This window comes from Pelodiscus sinensis, chromosome 1, assembly GCF_052426305.1.
Source record: "Pelodiscus sinensis isolate ZL-2025 chromosome 1, ASM5242630v1, whole genome shotgun sequence".
Classification (NCBI taxonomy): domain Eukaryota; kingdom Metazoa; phylum Chordata; order Testudines; family Trionychidae; genus Pelodiscus; species Pelodiscus sinensis.
In genome coordinates this window covers 162,001,382-162,022,514 of record NC_143052.1, presented here as the reverse complement: position 1 = coordinate 162,022,514, position 21,133 = coordinate 162,001,382, and the positions used below count along the sequence as shown (strand labels likewise).

General features: G+C 44.5%; 1 protein-coding gene across 4 annotated transcripts in view; it reads right to left on the bottom strand.

The window, feature by feature from the left end:
* LOC102461625 (OX-2 membrane glycoprotein-like) overlaps positions 1-21,133 on the bottom strand; it is a 44,509-nt gene that overhangs the window by 6,442 nt on the left and 16,934 nt on the right. For 2 of the 4 annotated variants that reach the window (XM_014570353.4, XM_075908631.2), the window contains exons 5-6: positions 18,784-18,894; positions 16,525-17,140 (exon numbers count right to left, since the gene is read on the bottom strand). In XM_014570353.4, the coding sequence (XP_014425839.1) occupies positions 17,115-17,140; positions 18,784-18,894 (137 nt within the window). In that variant the 3' untranslated portion in view covers positions 16,525-17,114. Of the gene's footprint in view, positions 1-16,524; positions 17,141-18,783; positions 18,895-21,133 lie in introns of those variants that run through there. The other 2 variants (XR_331600.5, XM_006116828.5) reach the window with 2 other exon arrangements.

Genomic DNA, 21,133 nt, shown 5'->3' with positions numbered 1-21,133 from the left:
GCTCTTTTAGCTCTCTCCTCTGACTCAGAGACCCAGAAAATCCCAGCTCACACAGCACCTGGCCTCCCAGTTTCCTCATTGGTCTTTCCAACCTGTCAATCAGGCTGACCTGGAATGTTGTCCTTGTGAGTCGTAGGGCCCTGATTTCTCATGGACCCTTCCCGTTTTGGTATTAGCCAACCAAAAACTCCCACTGAGTTTTAGTAAGGGGCTAACAGTGAGTAGTTACCAGCATTGGTGTTTGATTCCTGACTGGAACACCTAACTGAAAAGGGATCCTGACAACTCCAGTTGGCAATGACAACTGGGCCGTTAAAGGTCTGGTTGGCCCAGGGCTAAGGCAGGCTTCCTACCCGCCCTGGCTCTATGCAGCTCCCACAAGTGGCCACCAGGTCCTTGCAGCCCCTACGTGCAGGGAGGCTCAGCATTGTGCAAACACCCCAAGTGCTGCTCCTGCAGCTTCCATTGGCCAGGAACCACATCCAATGGGAGCTGCAGGAGTGGTGCCTGCTGGTGCAAGGGCAGCATGTGGAGACCCCCTGTCTGATCATACATCTAGGGCCCACGGGGACCTGGTGGCCACTTCCTGGTAAGTATTGCCAGGACCTCCCCCACAACCCTCTACCCCCACCCAAAGCCTCCTCCTGCACCCCAAGCCCATTATTCCTGACCCCACGCCAAGCCCCAACTCTTAACTGGAGCGCTCACCCCTGCTTAACCAGTAACAAATACCAGCTGTCCGCTCTCCAGCAGCATGAATTCAAGTCAGAATAAAAATAAAACCAAAACCAGATATTTAAAATGTTAATCAGTTTTCTTTTTTAAAACAAATTAAATTAAATTGGAATTGATGGCGAGCTGTGTTAAGGCCTGTCACAAGGCTTGCTGCTTCCCGATCACTCTCTCATGGCTGGAGATCACCAGGGGCATCATAGGATTCATGGGGCCCTACATAATACTGTTAAACAGGTGCCCCTATGCCCGGCGGGGATAGGGGGTCGGGAGGGAAGAATGATGATTTTTTTTAGAGATGTGATTTTTATAATCAGGCGGGGGCCACACTCAAGTGAAAAACAAAATAAATAAATAAAACCTCACTGACATGGCCCCCCCGACTGAGAAACAGAAAGACACACTCCACAATCTACTAGGTGGGGCCCAGCCCTGTGGTCATGCAGCAGGGGAAGGCTGGAGTGCTGGTGCAGGCTTCCTAATGCTAAGGGGGCCCCTGAACCTCAGGGACTGGATTCAGGCAAGGGCCCCAAGTTCCCCACCCCTGCTGTAGACCAACACCGTAAATTCAGTAGGTGACAGTACATACTTGGGGTTGGCAAATGCCTGTTAAATGGCTTCATTACCATTTGAATGGCTCTTTCACAGGTACTATGTCTGCTAATAGCTCTGGCAGGTGTTAAAGTTCAATAGATCTTCTCCAGAGGAAGCAGACACACCAAACAGGGACAGGAACAGGCTTTTGGATAGACATTAAGACCCAGGGGTGCTCCACATTTTCAGGTGCCCTTTTCCATGTATGAATAAGGACAGCCCTGGAGATCACTCTGCAGCACCCCACCATAGTTTTTGCCCTCTTTGAGACCCCTTGCATTCTGGACCCAGGTTTTGAGTTACCACCACCCAGGCCTGCTTTAACAGAAGCAGTTCACAACAATTCTTAACATCCCAAAATGACATTCACCACCACAACAGAAAAGTTCGTACTGAACTGTGGCTGAACTTTTCAGTTTGTATTGAACTACATCACCCCCAGAGCTCTTATTCTGTCCCACTCACTGCCAAGCCACCTAGCTCCTTTTAGTTGGAACTCAGCCTTCTGCTTCTGGCCTCCAGACCCAGTCAGTGTTTCCCACAGAAGGTTCCAGGCTGTGGCCTCCAAAATCCCCTGAGGTCAGGTGTTTCCTGCAGAAGCCTTTCACTTCCTTCAGTTTCCTGAGTTCTCCCTCTGTGCTTCCCTTGAACTTCCCCCTTCCCCTCCTCCAGCTCTTTGTGGGGAAAACACCTGTTTTCTCATGTGGCTCAGTCAGTCAACAGGGTGTATTACCCCAGTAATCCCAGGCCCTCTAACCTATAACAGGCAAGCCACATAAGGCTGACACACACAATAATCCATTACAATCATTTTAAAAGTTATATGCTGAACCAGTTCGCCCTCCTCATTTCCATTGAGGACTGAGTCCAGTGTTTTGGTTTATATACAGAACCAATCAGGGGGCAAGACATATTTAACAAACATTTGAATGCCAGCTTTATAAATACAGCACAAAATCCAATTAATTTTTATATTATTTTCAGTCTTTAGGAATGAGTGATCTTTAGTCATTTTCTTATTTCCAATTTTTAGTAGTTTCAGCCAATTGTGCACAAAAGATCTGCAGAAACACTTTGTTTCACTTTTTTTGTTATGTAATCTATCCATTTAAAGTTGATTTATTTAACAAAGTAAATTTTTAAAATGCTGATTGACTTGTGCATTTTTAAATTCAATTCCAATTTCCATTCAAAAGCAGCTTGAGAGAAATAATGGATAAAAAGTTACCTGGTAAATAAAAAACACTTTTAACAATGACAAAATGAACAAATTAAGACTCTGAGTATAGAGGAATATTCAGACTCTTAATTTCTGAAGGATGGCTACATCAATATTTATGGCTATAATGTATCCATTTTTTAAAAAGCCAGATCCAAATTAATGTAAAAGTTATATTAAATTGTAATTAATCATATCTACATGTGTGTGTGCGCCATGTTAGTAGCAGCAAACAACTCCTATCTCTTTCATTTCACCACACAATGGAGGCCAGGACTGGGAAACTGTATACAGACTGGGAACAAATTAAAGATCTGATTTAGGAGTTATTGGGCAAAACAAACACTGCCCCATTCTTTACAGTTTGCCCTGATGGATTAACCTCAGTGTGGTCCCCCTGGGACTCCAGTCACAGCCCTAGACTCTTAACTGTTATTTGCCCCACCCAAGAGGCTGGGAGCTATAAACTATTTAATGGAGCCCGAGCCTGAGCCCAACTACTTTTGATTTCTTTAATGAGGTGGAGTGGCCTCCCTACCCACCTGAGAGTGAGGGACAACTACCCCATCCAAACAACAACCAGATAGTGCCCAGTTGTGCAAACAACTTCCTGGGTTTAAATAGAAAGCCCAATCAGAAGTCCTAGTGTTCCCTCCAAGCAAGGCCCAAGGAGGCCTCCCTCATATAACTGCAGTTTCATTGTTGCTCCACTTGGTTGGTTGATAGCAAATTGCTGGCTGAGGGCATGGAGATGTGTTTCCTGGGAACCATGCAGCCCCAGGTTTAAAAGATATGGGATTATAACATCAGGCCCCCATGGGGTGATGCAAATTGACCACCAGAAAACAGACACCCAAAATCATGAGTCCATTTTAAAAATGTGGCCATGATTTTTAAGTTACTCAAGTAACCTGATATGACAAAACAGTATTGCTGACCATCATGAAAACAAAGAGTACTGACAGAATTTCAGAGTGTTCTGGAGCCCATCTCACAATAATGCAAGAAGCTCCAGGCGCCTTGCAAATTGTTGCCCTGCCAGAACTCAGCAGTCTCTCCTCTCTGCTCACCATTCCCACAGGAGGGGAAAAGGTGTAAAGAGCCCATCAGTTCAGTGAGGCTTGTTCCCTTCTCCCCTTCTGTGAGCAATATGCATAACTGTGCCTCTGCTCCTCCCCTTCCTCTTGCAGCGTCTAGCCTGGGAACAGGTGTGGGGGGGGGGGAGGTGAAGACACCCTTGGAGTTGCATCCCTTAGGGTGCGTTTAGACTCATTCCTCTTTTGAAAGAGAAATGCAAATGAGGGGAATCAAAAATGCAAATGAAGCACTGATTTACAAATCTTATGCTTCATTTGCATAATCTCCTCCGATTGCTTTTTCAGAAGAGATTTTTTTTTTTTGAAAAAATAAAAAGCAGTCCAGACGGGGTTCTTTAGAAAAAAAAAAAAAAATTTTCCCAAAGAACCCTTATTCCAGAAAAAATGAGGTTTATAGGGTTCTTTCGAAAAAGGGTTTTCTTCTCAGAAGAACCCTGTCTAGACTGCTTTTTTTGTTTAAATCTCTTCCAAAAAAGCAATCGGAAGAGATTATGCAAATGATGCACAAGATTTGTAAATCAGCACTTCATTTGCATTTTCGATTTCATTCCTCTTTTGAAAGAGGAATGTAGTCTAGATGTACTCTCTGCCTGCATCCCTCTGCTGTCCACCCACCTGTGGTCAAAAATCCTAGGTGGTACCGTAGTGTTTAGGAAAGTGGGCAAATAGTAATACAAACATTGGAAAAGGGCAGCAGGAGCTGCCAATCAAAAGATAGAAAACAATAATATTACTTGTTTTAAAATCTCATTAGTTTGTAGAGCTGCGTCCCTTAGGGTTTATGGATTTTGATCTCTTGAGGTTACCAATAGTAAAATATACACAACAAAAAGACATTGGTCAAAAGCAAGTAGAGTGAGAACAGCTTACAACTACATCAGATAGTTCCTGTACTGAGTTGATGTCTGATCCACTGTAATATTTGTTCCAACAATAAATTACTTATTCAGAGGGAGACCCACCTTTAGATAAGAATAATCTACATACGATCTGGCAGCCCAAGACTGTCCAATAAAATAATCTAGAGATTTTACTGTCTTCATCGATTTTCACCATTTATACAGATAAAAAAAGAGACCAAAATGACATGATTACTTCCTGACATAACAGAGCCAGCATTAGCATTTCAACAATCATGTGCAGATAATTTCTGTGAGGAATTAAATAGGGTTTTGTAACAGTGAAGCAATTGTTCATATGTTAAGGTGATGTTAATTTTTACCTGCATGTCAGTAAAATACAGCTTTTCAATGGCTAACTACTTTGAATGTGGCTAGAGCAGAAAGGAGTTATTACAATGCGAAATGACACACCCATGTGTGTCGGGGATGATACGTTAAAGCACTTACAGTGAAATTTCTGCCCTCTCCCCATATAGAGGGCCAACAAAAAGCTCATTTTGAATGCTATGTACTGTACACAAGATAATTATTCCCTCATTTACTAGAATACCATGTAGCTGGGAGCACAACAGACTGTCTCATATATAATAGATAAAATCTGAACGGTTTCACTGATGTGCCTACACTTAGAAACACACAGCTGCATATGCAGCCAATAGAATTGGTGTTAGTTGTACTTGGAGTTCCTGGAAACTAATGCATTTACACTCATTAATGCAGTGATCATGAAATGGTCAATTTCAGGATCCTGACCAAAGGAAGAAAGGAGAGCAGCAAAATACAGACCCTGAATTTCAGAAAAGCAGACTGACTCCCTTAGGGTACGTCTACACTACAACGTTAATTCGAACTAACTTAGTTCGAATTAGTTAATTTGAACTAAGCTAATTCGAACTAACGGATCCATACTAAAAAACTAGTTCAAATTAGCGTTTTGCTAATTCGAACTAGCATGTCCACATTAAGTGGACCCTGAACCAGGGTTAAGGATGGCCGGAAGCAGTGCCGGCAGGGCATCAGAGGAGGACTTAGAGCGTGGAGATGCTGTCTCAGGCTAGCCGAGGGCTGTGCTTAAAGGGTCCCGACCCCCACCCCGGACAGACAGTTCTCAGGGGTGCCCCGCTTGCAAAGCAGTCCTGGCTTGGATTGCCCGGAGTACCCACACTGGGCACATCACAACACTCGGCCATCAGACCGGCTGCACTTGCCACAGGCTGCCATCTGGGGAGAGGCGGCAATTGGGGGGCTGCAGGAGAGCTTCCACCCCCAGAAGCCCGCAGAGCCAGCCCAGTCCTCCTCATCGGGAGCTCGTGCCCCATTCCTCCCTTACCTCCTTCCACTTACCCTTCCCTAGCCCCTCTTCTTGATGTACAAAATAAAGGACAATTGTGTTCAAAAATGGAATCTGTCTTTATTGAACAAAACTGGGGGAGACTGGGAAAAGGAGGTGGGAGAGGGGAAGAGAGAGGCTGGGAGAGGGGAGGGCAACTAAAATGATCAGGGGTTGGGAACAGGTCCCATATGAAGAGAGGCTAAAGAGACTGGGACTTTTCAGCTTAGAAAAGAGGAGACGGAGGGGGGACAGGATAGAGGTCTCTAAAAGCAGGAGTTGGGTGGAGAGGGTGCATCAAGAAAAGTTCTTCCTGAGTTCCCATAAAGAAGGACTAGAGGACACCGAAGGAAAGGAATGGGTAGCAGGCTTCAAACTAGTAACAGAAAGTTGTTCTTCACAAAGCAAAGAGTCAACCTGTGGAACTCCTTGCTGCAGGAGGCTGTGAAGGATAGAACTAGAACAGAGTTTAAAGGGAAGTGAGATCAAGTCATAGAGGTTGGGGTCCATGGAATGGTATTAGCCAGGGGGTAGGAGTGGTGTCCCTGGCCAAGGTTTGTGGAAGGCTGGAAAGGGATGGCACGAGACAGATGGCTTGGTCACTGTCTTCGGTCCATCCCCTCCAAGGTCCCTAGTGTTGGCCACTGTCAGCAGACAGGCTACTGGGCTAGATGGACCTTTGGTCTGACCCAGGACGGCCATTGTAAGCTCAGGGCTTAGAGTCGGGGGTCTCAGTGGACCACCTTGATTTTCATGCACACCTGCTCCTGGGTGGCCAGGCTGGCAGCTCTCCTGCCCTAGATGGCCACTTTCCTGTGCCTAGTGCGGACATCGTGGACGAGGTCCATGATGTCCGCACTAGCCCAGGCGGGTGCCCGCCTCTTGCGGTCCCGGGCAAGCTCCCGGGAGCCGCCAGCCTGGTCCCGGGAAGAGGGGGAGGGCTGGGGGGCATCGGGTGGGTGGCTCGATCCGTGCCAGGTGCAGGGTCTGCTGGCTGGGTGCTGGCAGGCTTGCACCTGGCACGGGCACCGTAGCCAGCCCGTGCCCCTTTAAGGGGTCCGGGGCCAGGAGGGGGGCAGACAAGTTTCCCTGGTGTTGTCCAGAGTGGCCACCAGGGAAACCTGGGGAGGGCTAGCCTCCCACTAGTTCGAATTAAGGGTCTATACAGCCCTTAATTCGAACTAGTAAGTTCGAACTAGGCTTAATCCTCGTGGAATGAGGATTACCTAGTTCGAACTAAGCGCTCCGTTAGTTCGAATTAAATTCGAACTAACGGAGCGCTAGTGTAGCGCCTATGAAAGTTAGTTCGAACTAACATCCGTTAGTCCGAACTAACTTTGTAGTGTAGACATACCCTTAGAGAACTGATAGGCAGGATCTCCTGGAATGCTAATATGAAGGGGAAAGGAATCCAGGACAGCTGCTAGTATTTTAAAGAAACCTTATTGAAGGCATAGAACAAAAGCAAATGTAGGCGACTAGATTGGCTTACCGGGAAAATCTTTGGTGAGCTTAAACACAAAAAGGAAGCTTACAAGAAGTGGAAACTTGGACAGATGACTAGGGATGAGTGTAAATACATTGCTCAAGTATGCAGGGGTGTAATCAGGAAGGTCAAAGCCCGACTGGAACTGCAGCTAGCAAGGGATGTGAAGGGTAACAAGAAAGGTTTCTACAGGCATGTTAACAATACGAGAATGATCAGGGAAGTTGTGGGACCTCTACTGGATGAGAGAGGTAACCTAGTGACAGCCGATGAGGGAAAAGCTGAAGTACTCAACGCTTTTTTTGCCTCTGTTTTCATAGACAAGGTCCGCTCCCAGACTACTGCACTAGGCATCACAGTATGGGAAGGAGGTGGTCAGCCCTGGGTAGGGAAAGAACAAGTTAGGAACTTGACCCATATGTCCCTGTCTGCTCTTAATACATGCTGAAAAACCAGTTTGCTTTAATGAACAGTTTACTAACTTGTTTCCATATTCATAGCAGGTCTTCTTGGGCTTCTCAGCATGTTCTGGCTCTTATCTCTTTTTCATATCACTGTTTTCCGAGGCCAGGTACTTCACCTGGCAGCACAAGGGCAGCTTCTGAAAATATGCATTGGTCACCTGACCTTCTGGGATAATCCAACAAACCTGAATTTTCCATACTGCTGTTGGTCTTTTGGCAAGGGCTGGATGAAATATTTAAAAAGGGTTCTAGAGGTGATCCTGGCATTTACAGACCAGTAAGTCAAATGTCAATACGGGGCACACTAGCTGAAACTATAGTAAAGAATAAAATTGTTAAACACATAGATGAACATAATTTGTTGGGGGAAGTCAACATGGTTTCTGTAAAGGGAAATCATGCCTGACTAATCTGATACAGTTCTCTGAGGGGGTCAAAAACCTGTGGACAAGGGAGATCCAGTGGATATAGTGTACTTAGATTTCCAGAAAGACTTTGACAAGATCCCTCACCAAAGGCTCTTTAGTAAAGTAGGTTGTCATGGGATAAAAGGGAAGGTCCTCTTATGGATTGATAGCTGGTTAAAAGACAGGAAACAAAGGGTAGGAATAAATGGTAAGTTTTCAGAATGGAGTGAGGTAACTAGTGCTGTCTGCCAAGGGTCCGTACTATTCAACCTATTTATAAATTATCTGGAGAAATGGGTCAACGGTGAGGTGGCAAAATGTGTAGAGGATACTAAACTTCTCAAGATATGAGCAGATTATGAAGGCCTTCAAAAAGATCTCACTAAGCTAAGTGATTAGGCAACAAAATGGCAAATGAAATTTAATGTTGATAAATGTAAAGTAATGCACATTTGAAAAAATAATCCCAGCTATACATACAATATGATGGGGAATAATTGAGCTATAACTACACAAGAGAGAGATCTTGGAGTCATTGTGCATAGTTCTCTGAAAACATCCACTCAATGTGCAGCAACAGTGAAATAAGGAAACAGAATGTTAGGAATCATTAAAAAAGGAATAGAGAATAAGACAGAGAATATTTTATTATCTCTGTATAAAACCATGGTATGCCCACATTTTGAATACTGCATACAGGTGTGGTCCCCTCATCTCAAAAAAGATACATTGGCATTAGAAAAGGTTCAGAAAAGGGCAAATGATTAGGGGTTTGGAATGGGTCCCATATGAAGAGAGAATGAAAAGACTGAGACAAAGAGGAGACTAAGGGAGATATGATAGAGGTCTACAAAATCATGACTGGTGTAGAAAAAGTGAATACGAGAAAATTATTTACATCTTCCCATAATATAAGAACTAGGGGTCACCGAATAAAAGTAATAGGTAGCAGGTTTAAACTAAATCACACAGTCAACCTGTGGAACTCCTTGCCAGAGGATGTTGTAAAGACCAGGACTTTAACAGGGTTCAAAAAAGAAGTAGATAAAAAATTGGAGGATAGGTCCATCAATGGCTATTAGCGAGGATGAGTAGGAATGGTGTCCCTAGCATCTGCTTGTCAGAGGCTGGAAATGGATGACAGAAGAGGGGTCACGTGATGATGACCTGTTCTGTTCATTCCCTCTGGGACATCTAGCATTGATCACTGTTGGAAGTCGGAATACTGGGCTAGATGGACCTTTGGTCTGACCCAATCTGGCCATTCTTACGCTCTTATGTAATTTTTTCCCCCAAAAAACCTTTTTTCAGACTGACAAACAATTCATGAATTTGGGTTGATTTTGGCAAGCAGTTTTATTCAAATAACTAATTTGGGGAAGTTAATGTTTCATTTCATCATTCTGAAGTGAAACCTTTCAACTTCTCCATTTCAGAATTTATCTGACTTTTAAAGCATTTAGAAGTGGTTTCAAAAATCTTGAAAAATTGAAGCACTGTTTCAGATTGACTTGAAACTAATTATTTTTCAAAGCTTTTGGACCTGTATACAAACTGATTATTCAGTTCATCACAGAGTCCTGTCTCCTACACTGCTTCTGCTACTTTCCTTCCCAGCACACTCTCCAGAAACCTCTCCCACACATTTAACACTTCACTCCTACTCTACCCTTTATAAGATATAACCCCAGCTGTTGCAGGTTCTCTGGAGAACCTTTTAGTGCTAAAAGGGGGGGGGGGGAAGGAATGAAGACCTAGTACAATTAAGGATATATATATATATATATATATATATATATATATATATATATATATATATATATATATATATATATATTATACCATGAAAAACTGAGTGAACAATTCCATAAGAGAGAAGTCAGGTAGGATTAATAATGAATGCACTGAAATAATGGCTGTAACCCATTCTGCATGACGCAGACAGACAAACAAAGGGTTAACAAGCTGATACTGGCAGATGTATGAGTAATCCTGCATTCATAATGCTTCTTTTAAAAAAGTTAACTCTAAGAACACATAGAGAGTATGAGACAGTGTATTATTAAACCAAGAACAGTTCATAAAATGCTCTTACTTCTGTGTTGTGCAATGTAAATCCATGGTTAGGACTGCGGGAATTTGACTACCTGAATTACTGCAACATTACCCCTTAAGTATACCATATGTCACTAAGAGGACTGTTGTCATGGCTTTTTTGTTGTTGTTGTTCATAATATTATTTTCACATGGAGCCAAAATAACCGACTGTGGCAAAATATATTTCTGGAACTGCAGGTTATTCATCTGTTCATAATCAAAACATTCTCCCTTTTACAAGAAAGCCACACCAGAGTAAACTACAGCAATTCTAAAACAAGATTCCTGGGTCAGGACTCTAATGGCAATGAGACATTCTGACTGGGATATTCTGCCACCTCAAAACCTCAAACCTCAAAATTATTATCATTGTTCTTTCAAAACTTTACAACCCAACACTAGCTAAATACAGTGGGTATTCCTTTCAGGTGAATTTCCCATGTCAGATCATTCTCAAATCAGAAACCCAAGCTACCACTTCCAGTCATGGGCAATTACTATGGACCAGCAGGAATGTCACACCAGAAGTTAATCAAGACAGTGTGTTCCATTGAGTGAGGTTCAGCTGATTAACCAGACAGATAAAATAAGAACATAAGAATGGCAATATATTACAGGTTGGACCACCCTGGTCCGGCATCCTTGGGTCCTTAGTGGTCCTGAAGGAGGGATTTTGCTGGATTGGGGTGGTCATTTGTGGCCTCCCTGCCACTGGCCCCCCAACCCAGCTCCACTCCTGGCATGGCCTCCCCACCTGCCTCCAGTCCCACTGCCCTGTCATGACATCCCACGGTCCTCCTGCTGGGGCTCCCAGCTCTGCCGCACTACTGGCGTTCCTAGCTCTGCCAACCTGCAGTCCTGTCACCGGGATTCACCACCCACCACCACCACCATGGCAGACTACTGCTCAGCCACCGGGGTTCCAGACATTGCCAGCCCTACCAGGACATAACCAGCCCTGCTGCCGGGGCTCCTGGTCTCACAATCCCATTGCCAGAGCTCCTGGCCCCATCACAGCAGACTGCTGCTCCTCCACCAAGGCTAATGGTCCTACTATAGCAGAATGCTGCCCCACCGCAGTTCGCTGGCATTCTGGCTGCCCTGCCACTGGCCCAGCTTGACTCCCGTGATAGGGCTCCCAGCTGCTGGCGTCACTGCAGCAGCCTGGCTGAGCTCCCGACCCCAAAGGGCTCCTGCGTCTGGTCCTCCTCTGAGTCTCTCTGGTCCAGCAACATCCATGGTCCTGCTGGGCCATGGATGTTGCCAGACCAGGGAGTTCCAGTTGAGAGATGCTCAAGCAATAGTATGTATTCATAGTACTGAAGAGCCAATTCAATGGTTCTGAGTGATTTATTTTTAAATTCAATTTCACAGAAAAGTTCAACATTTCAACTTTGCAATCCCATTCAGAATAAAACGTTGTCGTTTCCCATATCACAGGAAACCCTGCTTTCTGACTTTCTCTAGTATTTTTGGTATAGACAATAATACTTTCTGCGCTAGATACACCTGACCAGGTAAGCCTTCTTGGAGCACCTAACAGCCACTGGATAAAAAGAGCCATTAACTTTTCCTCATTTTCAGACCTTTTTGCTTACAAATACGAACTTGTTCAACTACCCGCAAAGCTAAACGCATACCAGAATACACAGCAGGTGCCCATATGAGATCATGCATGCTCCTCTCTTCTCCTGCCCTGTTTAAGTCAGCTGTGTTGTCCTTTTGGCAATTCCTGAACTAGCACATGCATCTCCTGGTATGTGTACGCTTCAATAAGAGATTGGCACCATAGCTGTGACTGGGCCAAAGTCAGCTGATTTGGGCTCATGGGACTTGTGCTTAGGCTGTGTGGCTAAAAAAGTCAGGGTAGATGTTCAGTCTCATACTAGAACCTGGGCTCTGAAACTCCACAATCAGGTTGCTCTCTGAACCCTAGTTCCAGGCCAACCCCAAACGCTACATCTTAATTTTTAGCCTTACAGCCTGAGCCCCACAAATGTGAGTCAGGTTCTGAGACTCAGCGCTATGGGATTTGTACTACAATGTCAACCTTCCCAAAGTGTTCTCAGCCAAGATCTTACCTATGTAAGATCAGCTCCCTCTGAGAATCTACCATGCCTTCAGGGAATGATGTAAGTCTTTTAACTAATTAGGGTTGAACAAGAGCCTGCTGTAGAACAGTAATTGTAGTAAATCATCCTTCTTTGATGTTTTGTGTTTCTTTTTAATTATGATAATGTACCCAGGGACAATAGCGGTGGATGTCATGGAAATATTTAACTAAGAGCCTCTGGGGGCAGAGAGTCTGTTTTACAAATCTAGGGACATGTCAAGCACTCCCCCACTCACTTCATCTGCTTATGGAAAGCCACTTGCAAATGTAGTTTATAAATGACTGACTTGCATAGTATCCTATGCTACATCTCTGTTACACTGACTTGCAAATGCTATGCCCCCAGCAATGTAAGAAAGACAGCCTGGTATCTTTGTTAATCTCCAGTGCCTCTTTTTATGTACTTATTCTTGCTAGAGCTATAAAACACAAATTCTTGCTTTTGGCAAAATTAGAGTGAGGAAAAATTTCTCATCACATTTTGATGAGAAAAACCAAAACTATTTTCATTCAGGCCTCATATCTGCTTTTGGGAAACATGAGGCAGGTTAAAAGCTAGTTTTGCACAAAAAAGTGTGGAATCACTTTGGTGGGGGGAAAAAGCAACATTTTTAAAATTCATAATTTTGCCTTTGGAAGGAAGTTTGCCATTTTTCCAGCAAAAAAGAAGTAGGTGAAAAACTTTGTCTTGAATCAAATTAATGAGTACACAGATAAAAAACTGTTGTGTACCTTCTCATAACTGTTGTTCTTCAAGTTGTGTTGTTCATTACTAAAAATGCGTGACCATTCTGCCAGCTAAACTAATAGAGATCCACTTTCTTGACACTACAGTACAATGAAATGATGGACAGATTTCTATCACCCTATACCAGAAACCTACCAACTGCTACACTTACCTTCATGCCTCTAGCTTCCATCCCAGACACATTTCCCAATCTGTTGTATATAGCCAAGCCCTAAAATACAACCGGATTTGCTCCAATCCCACACACAGAGACAAACATGTACCATCTTGTTAGTCATTAAAGTGCTGCATAGTCCTGTCTTTTGTTTCAGCTACACCAGACTAACACTGCTGCATCTCTATCAAGATTTATATAGAGCATTCATAAAACTGAAATATTCATCCGGAGAAGTGAAAAAACAGATTGACAGAACCAAAAAAGTACCCAGACATGAACTACTTCAAGACAGACCAAAAAGAGAAAACAACAGAATTCCATTTGTCATAATCTACAGTCCACAATTTAAACCCCTCCAACACATTATCAACAATCTACAACCTATTCTGGAAAATGACTCATCACTCTCAAAGGCCTTGGGGAAAAGGACAGTCCTCGCTTACAGACAACCCCTAGCCTCAAACAAATTCTTTCCAATAACTATGCACCACACTTCCATCATAATCATCCAGGAACCCACCCCTTCAATCAGCCCTGGTGCCAACTCTCCCTACACATCTACACTAGCAATTTCATCACTGGACCCAAGCACATCAGCCACCAAATCAGAGGCTCATTCAACTGTACATCCACTAATGTGATCTATGCCATCAAATGCCAACAATGCCCCACTGCCATGTATATTGGCCAAACTGGACAATCTCTACAGGAAAGAATTAATGGACACAAATCAGATATCCAAAAAGGCAACACACAAAAACCTGCTGGAGAACACTTTAATCTACTTGGACACTCATTAATGGATCTCAAAGTCACCGTTTTGTTCCAGGCCAATTCCACAAGCCAAATACACAGAGAAGGATTGGAATTTAACTTCATTTACAAGTTTAATTCTCATCCAAATAGTATGAACAAAGGACAGTGTCTGACTCACACACTACCTTCCATATCCTATGACTTAACCTACAAACCAAACAATGGAGGTGCTAACTGTTTTTATCAGCCTGTTGTAACTATTTGAACCATCTGCTCACCATCTCTCTCTTTTTATTTTTTTTCCTCCTTTCCCCCTCCTTTTTTCTCTTTTTTTCTCTCCCCCTCCCCTTCCCTTATTTATTCTTGGATCTGGACTTCTAATACTCCTGTCATTTGAAGACGTGGGTTGCACACACAAAAGCTCACAACATCATCTACATGTTTTGTTAGTCTTTAAGGTGCTACTAGTCTATTTGTTGGTTTTTTAAGTTTTTAAAGGGAATAATGTAGTCCTAAATCTGCATAAGAGATGTGTAACCAGCAGCTGTAATTTTCTCTTATTCCTTGTTAGGCAATAGCACAATCAGAACAGAAACTTAAAAAACAGACATAACATAGTAAGTGAAATAATGTTCCTAAATAACGTAAGGAGGCATTTGTTTAACCATAGCATGGACTCTGGCGCATTGGAATATTGGGATTTAAGAGGGCTGACAGCAGCAAAACAAGCTCTAAAAATGAGGAGGTAAATATTAAGATACCCTTAAGTAGACAAGAATTTACAAGACTGGTCACAAAAGAGCTTGCAAACAATGACAAAAACTATGGACTAAGGAAATAACAGGATAAAGTATGGTATATACTAAAGAGTTGAAGGTAATACTGATCTCCACAGTCATAGAAAAAGTAGTCATTTTTTAGAGTGTTAGCAGATCTTTGTGCCTTAAATGATACATTGAGCTTATTAAAAGACACAAAGATGGGCCAGGTAAAACAGGCAAAACCAATGAAACTGCTGATCATCTTCTATAGCTGGGGTGGGCAAGATGCAGCCTTTTGATCTGGCCTGCCCTGCAGAGACCCAGAGGCAGGGTCTCTGCCTGCTGCAACCTGAAGCTGCTTAAAAGAGCTGGTAGCTCCCTCAAGGCATTGTGCACCCTTGACGGGGAGGGCAGCACATTTCACACACTGCCCCTGCCCCAGCCCTCTGACACGCTGAAGCCTGGAAGCAAGGGCACCATCCTGTGAATTTGTACAAGACCCTGCTTTCAGTCCTGGCTTTTCCTGGTTCAGAGTGAAAAATTCTCATTCGAAGGAGACAGGGTCACAAACTTGTTTCTCCTGAATGAGGCTATTCACACAGCACAGTGAATAGCATGATCTAACCCTGTGGACTCTTAACTCCTTGCTTCTTTTCCAAGCATGTGGGATCAATGGGATATAAATAGGATTTGTTGTTTTTTCCAGCAGGGATTGGCAACAATAAACTAGCATAATAAACTGCCCAGGCTCCTTACTAACCTGTTCTAGCCAGCACTTGTAAAATCAGCAACATATTGCAAAGGCAGCTGGAAGGACATGTCTCTGCAATGCCAGGTCCAAAGGTAACAGTTTTTGTTTGGTGGGTGTAAAATAAGAAGAAAAGAGGGGAAACGGGCAACAGTGAAATCTGAAGAGGATTCGTTACAAAACTGTGCTCACTTTGAAGTTTGATTATATCCTGAACATAATAAAAAATTACTGTGGGTTGTTCCATAATTCTTCTTGCCATCATGATACAAGCTCAAAAACAAAACAGAGCAATGTTTCACCCACCCCCACGATCTCTAATGGCCGGTGCACAGACAGCCTGAGATTTCAAAAAAACTACTATTGGCACTTCTGCCTCTCCCATCACCAGCAACAGTACAGATACAAGAATTAGATGACACCTCTCTTGATAATAGAAGAGGCTAAACAGAATCCTGCTCATGCCCTACTGCAATAATGGCTATGCAGGGCTCATGGCAGTGCAAACTGCTTTGTGCCGATTGTCTTAGTAGATGATGTGACTTGATGACATTCAAGGTGTTGGCCCGGTGAGTGACAATGCACTTTTGTTAATTAATTTGTTTACATCTGCATTTTTAATCCGTGTAGCATAAACAAAAAATAACCAATGCAATGTCAATCTGTTGTGTACCATCTTGTATGATTGACCCTCCAACTTCAAATGAAAATTAATTTAAGGGGTCACTAAAGAAAACTGTCTCAACAACTAACTCTTGGGGGGAGCAAATCACATATGAGAGGAAGAATCTTTTGGCAGTTATCAGTAAATAAATTAAAAGAAACATTAAAAGAAAACCAGATGCTGGAAAGTGAAAAAGAGTAATTAGAGTGAGCGAGCACTGCAGAGCATTTTACAGCATCAACAACTGTGGGGCCTTCCATCTGATGTTTATTAAAAGAATGGGACACACACAATCCCTCAGTTTGTCCCTTACAGAAAGGAATGTTTCAAGATGGTTAAAATGACTTTAGCAAAGTACTGTTTACAGAGGTCTTGACTCTAAGCTCTCCAAACTAGTGAATGTACAATTCAATGTGTTGTGGAAAACTATATAAAGAAAAGTGGGAAATTAACAGTCTGGGCAAAAGCAACATTTTAAAACGGTTCCCCTTACAATGTTCTGTCCATGTTTTCCTGAGGGAGGAGAAGAAAAATGCAGCTTTCCTTTGAAGAATTGTGTTTATTTGGGAGATTCAATTCATTTATTAAATTGGGAAGCAGAGGGACTTTAACCTTAGGAGGCAATGTCCATAACAATCCCATCATAGCACTTGCCTGCACTTGTTATAAAGAAGTGGTTTTTGCAGCGAGAACGTGCAAAGCCTGCACAGACCAATGAAGGCCAGAATCAGCTGGCACTGAGACTCCCTCTTGTCCACCTTGTTTCAAAGTGCTGGGATTTAGAGGATGATACTGTGTAAATTGGGTAGAGGGAGTTGTTTCCCATTCTTCATGGGATCCTAGGAAGACTGTGTGTGCTCTGCACCTGTTAAAAGATACCAAGGACTGTATTAGGGAATCTGATTAGTAATGAAAATCCAACTGGTTTCTAAAAGGGGATGTGTGGGAGGAGCAAAAAGGGTCACATTCCCCTCCCCAGGTGCTTGGGAGGGGGCACATTCAGCAGGGAACCACAGCAGCAAAAGAAGCAGAACGTGGGGCCACTAGGTAGCCCATGCTAGCAGCTCCTCTGGCACAGCTTTATCAGTTCTGTGCCAAGCCCCATCCTCTAGTGGGGCTGTACATGCCCCAGGAGATGCAGCTGAATGGAAGGGCTGGGGATGGTACAGCTGGGCCAAAGTAGGTGTTGGTGTGAGGCTGCCTGGCATCACCATTTTCTGCTCCATTCTTTCACTGCCATGGCTCCAGAATGCTCTGCAGTTCAGCAATCCGTATCCAGCATAGTAGGAGGACAGCGCCCCTGCTCCGGGTAATGTGCGATAGGGAAGGGATGGGGAGAGCACGGGGCCAATGCTGGGCAGGGAGGAGTCATGTGGGGGTCACATGCCCCCTTTGTGTCCCTCCCACAAGTCACATCCGGATGGTTCTGCTTTAGGCAGCCAATGTACCAATGTAGCATCACTCAAAGTAAATATGGAGTCTTGGTTCTGGACAGACAATGGAAAAGCTCCAGGAAACAGTTCTTCATGATGGCAAGTCGAAATATCAATATCATTGCAGAACAAGACTCTAAACATTCAGCATATGTGATTGAAAGCATGCAAGTGTTTGGAAGAGCATTTAACAGATCGATGGATTTTTAAGGCCAGAAACATAATTATCACCAACTAGTCTGATCTCTTCTACAACACAATCCTAAGAATTTCTCCCCATGATTCCTAGAGCTCTGCATGAAGCTCTTACCATGCACAGCTCTCTGCCTTAACTGGCTCTAGCTCTCTCCTTCTCCTCCCCATTTCACCCATGCTGCCTGCTTCCATGGACTAGAGCTAGAGAGTTACTTAAGGCTGCTACTGATCCCTTATCAGATTATCGCATGCACAACGTGATGGGATTGTTTGGTCCATTTCTCTCGGCATCATCTTTAAGGTGCAGCCTTGTAGGCCAGCTCCTCCTTAGTCCACCTAGGAAGACACTCAGCAACTCCTCAATCATATCCTTCTGTTGTCTTTTTAAATGCAAAAGATCACTGTGATCTTTGATGGTCCCTGGGATTCGGTCGTTGTTAATAAATGGAGGAAGAAGACAGCTGTTTCCTTCCTGAAAATCCTCTCTCATGAGACTTGAACTGGACTCCTGTGTAATACTCTATGAAGCCAATAGAGAAAGGAGGGTTACCTAATCTGTGCAGTCATAACTCTGGAAGTGTTGGGGTTATGCTTTGTTGTGACTTTAACTTAACTCCATTAATCTGGAATTAACTGAAATGAATGCAATAGCATATTATCCTCTCCAAAAAGAATTCAAAATAGCTCCCAAAATTATAGGAAACGGAGGCAACCTCCAAAAAACTTGGAAGTAAACCAGCAAATATACGTGTTGGCACCACTGGGTACCCTCCAGAAGGCACAATTTCTCCAAGCGGCCATATTACAAGTGCTTAATAACATGTGCATGGAAACCTCATAGTCAATCACCTATTGGTATCCACTTAAAAGAGTCACTAACCACTTTGCTTTTTCCTTTGTCTTCTGCAGCACACCACAGCCAGAACCACCACAATGAAAAGTAGGGCGAGAGCCACTGCAGTCACCAACCAAGGAACTGAAAACTCCTGACCTGTGGAAAATAAAATCAAACAAAGCAACTTCAGATACATGACAGAGTGGAGAGGGCATTGAGAGGAACTGGGCAATAGTGTGCTCTTTCCATTTCGGTCATCATCACTACTGCTGTTTGGGTTAAATAAGAGCAGAAATTATCCGAGTACATTTGAGAACACACATATCAAAGTACCAGTGGTGCCCATCTTCACCAATCCCTGCCCCCTGCAACATTCTCTGTTTCCATATCCTTTGCAAAAATCCAGCCAGCAAGGTGTAACCAGACACATTCCCCCAGCAGGGCTCCCTCTAATTTTTCCCATCCCTGAGAAGAATGAGTTGAGTTTTGTGCACCAATACAGAGGCAGTGTCTGACACATCACTTGTGTATTGCTGCACATACAAAATTCATATAGCGGGGCGGAGGGCGGCGGCAGGTGGTTCGTACGGTGGGAGGGAGGTCAGGCCTGGGGCAAAGGGTTGGGGTGCAAGGATGTGAGAGCTCTGACGAAAGGTGGGTCTCTAGGATGGGGCTGGTGATGAGGGCAGGGACTGAAGGTTGGGGTGCAAGAGTTCCAGCGAAGGCCATGGGGTGGGGCCAGGTTTGGAAGAGGTTTTGGGTGAAGGAATCTTCCCGGCTCTCTCTCCATGCCCTCGGTTGCAGAGTCACCTCTCCGCGCCCTGCCAGGGCTGAGCAGCACTGGCCATGGCAAGGCCGGGCCCAGGGGTATACAGCTGCAGCAAGAGCAGAGCCTCTAGGACCAGGCTGCCTACATCAGGGTCTGGGTGAGGGCCAGACTGCCAGGGCCAGGGCTACCCTGGCTGTGGAAGGCTGGAGGGTGGGCTAGGGTGGAGACTGGGGTAGAGTGGCTCTCCCCTTGCTGTCACAGGTCCCTGCCCTCCATGCCCCACATAGGGATGTTAGGAAGCGAATAATTAGCTAGTTGTGTAGTTGATAGAATTTCTGTCAACGACATGATCAGTAAATAAGGGAGGAAGCTTCAGTCCCAGCTCACGCTGAGTCTGGGAGCTACCCCCCACTGCAGCTCTGCAGTTTAAATGTAGTAAGAGCTGGGCAGGCAGGAAACATGGCTCCTGCTACATTTAAACTGCAGGAAGCTCCAGTGGGGGAAGCTCCCAGGGTACGTCTACACTACAGCGCTAGTTCGAACTAACTTAGTTCGAATTAGTTAATTCGAACTAAGCTAGTTCGAACTAACGCATCTAGAACTAAAAACTAGTTCGAACTAGCAAGTCCACATTGAGTGGACTCTGAACAGGGCTTAAGGATGGCCGGAAGCAGTGCCGGCAGGGCATAAAAGGAGGACTTAGAGCATGGAGATGCTGTCTCAGGCTAGCCGAGGGCTGCACTTAAAGGGTCCCGACCCCCACCCCGGACACACAGTTCTAAGGGGTGCCCCGCTTGCAAAGACGTTCTGGCTTGGAGTGCCCTGAGTGCCCACACTGGGCACATCACACCACTCGGCCATCAGCCCGGCTGCACTTGCCGCAGGCTGCCATCTGGGGAGAGGAAGTAATTGGGGGGCTGCAGGAGAGCTTCCAGCCCCAGAAGCCCGCAGAGCCAGCCCAGTCCTCCCCATCGGGGACTCGTACCCCATTCCTCCCTCACCTCCTTCCACTTACCCTTCCCTAGCCCCCCTTCTTATTGATGTACAAAATAAAGATAACATTTCTTCCAACATTGACTCTGTCTTTATTGAAAAAAACTGGGGGAGACTGGGAAAAGGAGGTGGGAGAGGGGAAGAGAAAGGCTGGGAGAGGGGAGGGCAACTAACATGATCAGGGGTTGGGAACAGGTCCCAGATGAAGAAAGGCTACAGAGACTGGGACTGTTCAGCTTAGAAAAGAGGAGACGGAGGGGGGACAGGATAGAGGTCTCTAAAAGCAGGGGTTGGGTGGAGAGGGTGCATCAAGAAAAGTTCTTCCTGAGTTCCCATAAAGAAGGACTAGAGGACACCAAAGGAAAGGAATGGGTAGCAGGCTTGAAACTAGTAAGAGAAAGTTGTTGTTCTTGACAAAGCAAATAGTTAACCTGTGGAACTCCTTGCTGCAGGAGGCTGTGAAGGATAGAACTAGAACAGAGTTTAAAGGGAAGTGAGATCAAGTCATGGAGGTTGGGTCCATGGAGTCCTATTAGCCAGAGGGTAGGAGTGGTGTCCCTGCCCAAAGTTTGTGGAAGGCCGGAGAGGGATGGCACGAGATAAATGGCTTGGTCACTGTCTTCGGTCCATCCC